Source organism: Notamacropus eugenii, chromosome 1 (assembly GCF_028372415.1).
Source record: "Notamacropus eugenii isolate mMacEug1 chromosome 1, mMacEug1.pri_v2, whole genome shotgun sequence".
Lineage (NCBI taxonomy): Eukaryota > Metazoa > Chordata > Mammalia > Diprotodontia > Macropodidae > Notamacropus > Notamacropus eugenii.
In genome coordinates, this window is record NC_092872.1 from 382,791,324 (window position 1) to 382,797,323 (window position 6,000).

The window sequence follows — 6,000 nt, forward strand, 5'->3', positions numbered from 1 at the left end:
TAAATGCTGGAGAGGATGTGGGAAAGTTGGAACACTAATTCATTGTTGGTGGAGCTGCGAGCGCATCCAACCATTCTGGAGAGCAATTTGGAACTATGCCCAAAGGGCTACAAAAATGTGCATACCCTTTGACCCAGCAATATCGCTACTAGGACTATATCCCCAAGAGATCATAAAAATGGGAAAGGGTCCCACATGTACAAAAATATTTATAGCAGCACTCTATGTAGTTGCCAAAAACTGGAAGTCGAGGGGATGTCCATCAATTGGGGAATGGCTGAATAAATTATGGTATATGAATGTAATGGAGTACTATTGTGCCATAAGAAATGATGAACAAGAAGACTTCAGAGAGGCCTGGGGGGACTTATATGACCTGATGCTGAGTGAAAGGAGCAGAACCAGGAGAACTTTATGCACAGCAACAACCACAGTGTGTGAGAGTTTTTTCTGGTAGACTTAGATTTATGTAATAACACAAGAACTTCTTACCAAAAAAAAAAAAAAAATCCCAATGGAGGATCTCAAGGCAAAATGCCTGCCACACTCAGAGAGAGAAATATGGAAGTCACTCATATATTGTAGCAGATCATGTTTGTGTATGTGTATGTGTTTGTGTATCATGTTCTGATTTGTTATACGATTTCTTTCATTTATCTTAGTCTGACTACATAGCATGACTATAGTGAAAATATACTCAATAGGAAAGTATATGTAGAATCTATACAGAATTGTATGCAGTCATGGGGAGGGAGGGGGGGAGGGGGGGTAGGTGGGGGGGATAAAATCACAATTGTATGGCAGTGATTGTTAAACATTACAAAATAAAAAAAAAATAAAAAAATAAAAAAAAAACTAGAGTGCGTAAGTATCCCTAGCAGGAACTAGGGATTGACAATAGAGAAATAATCCCAGGTCAACTCACAGATGTAGTGGTATTTGAAGCATGGTGTCTTAGACCTTGGAAGGGACCTTAGAAAATAACACATAGAATATTCAAACTAAAAATGAAAGCTGGAAGAGACCTTATGTATTTTCTAGTTCAATCCCCAGTCTTATAGAGGAAAATGAGTCTGGGAGAAGGGACGTGACTGGCCAACATGATGAAGGAACCATCAGTGTAGTCCTGGAAGACAGATGAAGATGCTAAAGGATTGAGCTGAGAAGCACAGTGATCGTATTAATATCACAAGTTATGTATATATTTGGTTAGGCCAAACAAACCAACACATCAGCTACATTAGACAGTATATGTAGCATTCTAATCCCATGGGCCCCCACTTTTCTTTTGAGAAGGAGGAAGGTTCTGTCATCTGCCCTCTAGGCCCAAGACTGATCATTGCATTCGTCTGAGATCATTAGCTGTCTTTAAGTTCTATTTTTATTTATATGATTGGAGTCACAGGTTCTCCTTGATCTTGATCAATCTGTATCAATTTATAAGTGTTGCCATGTTTCTCTGAATTCTTCAGAGTTATCATTTCTTATAGGGCAGTAATATTCCACTACATTCATATACCACAGTTTGTTCCACTTTGTTTCTAGCTTTTTGCCACCGTTAGTTCTTAAGAGGCTTCTAGCTTCCTGCCAGCATCTTCAGGATGTTGTCCTTTGTATTCCATGGCCACCAGCAAATCACCTGCCAGGTCTTTGAAAAAATGTTTGGCTGTCTTAAAAAACGTAATAGAGCTTCAGTTTCATATACAATCTTATTTTTCTGATCTTTGCATATTTAATGGTTCATGTTTGCTGATATTTAAGTTCATGATAAAAGAGAAAATTTAATTTTTAGAATTATCTATACTTGAAAAAAATAAGTTTGCTACTGTCCCCTATAAGGAAACCCAGTCCTAACCTCCATGACAGGGACTTGCTCACAGTGGCAAAATAAGACATTTGGGTGTTCTTTCTCCTGTCCTTATTATAATGAAAATGGTTATGGCTGTGTGTCCACAGGTGTTTACCTTCAGTTGGAGAGAAGATATCCGTCCTGGAGATCCCCAGCACACCAAGAAGTTTTGTTTCGACACTATCTCCCATAGCAGTCCTGTCACGCTCTATGATTGTCATGGCATGAAAGGAAACCAGCTATGGAAATATGGAAATGTAAGACTAGCAGCTAAGTAGTTACTGGCCATCCTCCCCAGGGGGTCAGCATGGGTTGTATAGAATTGTTAGGCTATACATAGAACTGGTGAAAAGCATCTATAAAAATCACATTAACGATAATAGATCAGATTAATACAGGACTTGATGGTTATAAATGCAGTATGATATGAGAGACATTTTATTGAGTGCCTGCTGTGTGCAGAGTATTATACCAGGCACTGGAGACATCCCTGCCCCGTGAAGTTTTCAATAAGGCATGAGTGCCAGATAATCAGAATAAGCAACCTCACATGCTCTATGTTCTGAAAAACAAAGCACTATGTGAGGTCTAAGGACAAAGGTCATTATCAGTGCTAGGGATACAGCTGGTCATCACAGGTTTCCCAGAAGAGGGAGCAAAGTGTTTTCCACATGGTCTTGTTGGAGTCTCCCAGCGTCCCCCTGAGGTAGGTAGTACAGGTACACTGGGTCCCCATTTTACAGGTAAGGAGGTAAAAGGTGAGGGAGACAGAAAAGCAAAAGGAGCTATGCAAGGTTATACAGCTAACAAGTGGCTTGGCAGGTCCTCCAGCCAAGCTCCCCTGGCTCCGTCTAGTGCAGTGAACAGTAATGTCAGAGAACAGACCCACAGCAATCACCACAAAACTTTCCCCCTGAGGATAACCTGTCATGGGGAATGTTGGGTACAGTCCAACTGCATCAGCTGAAGGAGAGTAGACTTGAGTTCAGATCACATCACTTGCCTTCTTGGCCTTCTAAATGGGAGTAATAGCCCCTTGAGCTTTAGTACTCTATAAACGATAAAATATTTACCAGTGTCACTGACCATTATTTGTGCTGGTCCTGTCATCCTTTAATCATAGTAACACTAACTGTGAGTAGAGACCCTAAGAAGGGTGTGATTAACCATCACTACAATGAATACATTTAAAGGGGATTGGGGGACTGGTAAGGGACCTCCAGTATAGGGTCCCCAGTCGAAGGATTAGCTATCCAGGGTAACATCTATGCCTTGTAAGAGCAGAGGTTTTTTCATCTAATGTCCTTTGAAACACTGGATGAAACTGAACTTGTCATATTCTTTAGACACATTCCTTATCAGACTTACTTTCCCAGTAGCTCCCTGAGGATCAGTAGGAGCAGAATGTACTGTCCCAATGTTGGACAGGAGCAGGGTCATCTCATTAGGTTAAGACAGATGAAGTGACAGTCTAAGGCCACACAAGTTGGTGGCAGAGCTGGGACCAGAAGCTCAGGTCTCCTGGTTCGTCTTTCAGTGTTTTTCCCACTACACCAAAATGGCTTAGAAAACCAGATCGAGAAATATGTCTGCCTGGCTGTAGTTTGACGAAAGTCAAACTTTTTCTTTCTCTTTACGAAGATAGTAGACTATTTGTTATGTCCCCCCCTTGCCCTGCTGTCCTCCGTAAAGCAAATTCTGTCTTATAATCTCTCTTGTTTTCCAGGACAAGACTCTATATCATCCCGTCAGTGGTAGCTGCATGGACTGTACTGAGAGTGATCACAGGGTCTTCATGAACACCTGCAATCCATCATCTCCCACGCAGCAATGGATATTTCAGTACACAAACTCAACCGTCCTGGAAAAATTCAACAGGAACTCTGATCTATAAGCATAGCAAATATATGTGTGTGTGTCTGTGTGCATATATATATGTATATATGTGTATATGCATATGTATATGCTCACACTCCCTTAAACACACATGTACACATATTGCAACTATTTTTTTTTTAACCGGTAAAGGAAAGAGATTTTTTTAAAGGAATAATTTTTTTAAAAAACAAGGTCACAGAGAATATCTCCAGAGGGGGTGGAGGGATGACAGGATCTAAAGGACAGTTTTAATTTTTGCAGTGCTGCAGGACTCATTCCCTCAGTCTCTCTTCCTTTTGAGGTTAAGGACATTGATGGACTCTTCTCAGAATGGCCATTTGTTCCAAATCAGACCCAAAGCCACCCATCCCAGGAACAGTGACCCTGGCCAGGTCTGGTGCTTCTCCCCCAAAGAGTGCCGCTGCTTTGGGAGGGGGGCTGGAAAGATGCCCCTGTGGGGCATCGAAGCTTTCCCAGGTGATTCCCTCAGCACATCTGAGTTTTTAGGACCTGACATCATCTCTACGTAACCCCCCCAGTTAAAGGAAGATCTCATAAAAATTATTTGGTCAATACTGGGTGAAAATGCAGATGAAAGGATGGGAAAGTCCTCAAAGTCTTGGGATGGGAGGGATTTAAAGGGACCACAACAGTAAAGATCATCAACTAAATTGGACCATATGTTCTACATGATTTTTTCAACATTTATGGGATGGGGATGGTTTCAGGGGCCCAGAAAGAACAATAGTTTCCTTGCTTTAGGTCTGGCCTTTGGCTTTCATATCATATTGGTCATAATGTAGGCTGCACCTTGCCTCTAAATCTGCTTGTCCAAAATGGGAGCTCAGCCTCCCATCATGAGCATCTGTCTGCCCTGCCCTTGACCTTCTGAGGCAGCCTGGATCAAGGCTGTAATTTACAATTGGTCCCCACCAGCTTTTATTTTTTCTCTTTCAAATGAATACAGGTTTGGAAATTTGCTAAAGGGGCCTGTTTGCCATTTCCCCTAGAATTTTCTACACCCCTTCAACCCTGATTTGTTGACCATCACCCCTCAAACATCCAACTTTTATAGTAAATTTATTTTTATATGGTAATCCTGTGTAATTATTTTTACTGTATCCATATTTCTTACTATACTAGTGACAACCCAGATTTCTCTAGTGCCTTGGTGTTAACAGAGTGTTTTCATAACACTTATATGAAAAGGAAGAAACCAAGTATTATCTCTTTTTTACAGATAAGGAAACTGGGACTTAGGAATGACTTACCTGTGGTTACATAGGTGTTACATGACAGAGCCTGGCTAAACCCAAGTCTTCTACTCCAAGTCCAGTGTTTCCACTTCACAATTTAACCACTATTGCTTAGTTTCTTGCCCAAGATGTGATCAATGATGGGTGATATCTCCTAGATGGCAAGCACTGTAGTCTAGCCCAGGTGCTCCTTTTTTCCTCTTGGCTCACCAGGACACAGGCCTTAATTTGTGGTTATAATGGAACACTAGAATCTTACCCAAAGATGCCACTAATTTAACCATAGGCCTAGCTTCCAGGAAGACCTCACCAGCCCTATAACCAACCCCCTGGATGCTTACCTCCTGATGGAATCAGTGGTGAATTATTAGCTTCTAGAAGTCAACAAGGAAGCTGGAAGGCTTACTTTAAACCCAAATGACAACCAAAATACTGAGAGTCACTTTTTGTGGAGCTTGTTGTGATGGCGCAGCCCATCCTCCAGAGGGAGGACCAGGACATCCCTAGGAGGCATAATGGAAAAAGAACTGCTCTTGAAAGCCAGAAAACCTCATAGCTGACTTCACGAGAAGGGCCCGTAATGTGGAAAAGGAATTAGACTTGTGCTTGGCAGAACTAGAAGAAATGAATGGAAGCTGTAGAAGGATGGACTTGACTCAGTGAACAGTTCAGTCCCCCAACAACAGTTCCTCAAGTTGTCCAAAAGTGGTATTGGCTGCTTCAGGAGGTAGTGAGTTTCTCATTAAGCAAAAAGCAAAAACTAGCCACTTTTTCATGTTTAGTGAGGATTCATTTTGAAGTAGAGGCTGGACTGGATGGTATATGAGGTCCCTTTAAATGCTAGGTTCCAAGCCTGGCTCTGCCACTGATGACCTTGGATAAATTAATTACTGTCCTTGAACTTCAGTTCTAGCTATAAAACTATAAAGTAGGTATTTTAAGAGTTAACAGGGCCTACTTCCCAGGAATGTTGAGAGGAAAGCACTCATAAAATAGAAAACGTGAGTACTGTTGCTA

The 6,000-nt window shown here is 41.4% G+C and overlaps 1 protein-coding gene across 2 annotated transcripts in view; it reads left to right on the forward strand.

Annotated features, from left to right (window-relative positions):
* Positions 1-4,824, forward strand: part of GALNT10 (polypeptide N-acetylgalactosaminyltransferase 10) — a 173,520-nt gene extending 168,696 nt beyond the window's left edge. For both annotated transcript variants that reach the window (XM_072630798.1, XM_072630799.1), the window contains exons 11-12: positions 1,957-2,106; positions 3,576-4,824. In XM_072630798.1, coding sequence (XP_072486899.1) covers positions 1,957-2,106; positions 3,576-3,743 — 318 coding nt within the window. In that variant the 3' untranslated portion in view covers positions 3,744-4,824. The remainder of the gene's footprint in view (positions 1-1,956; positions 2,107-3,575) is intronic.
* Positions 4,825-6,000: the final 1,176 nt, after the last annotated feature.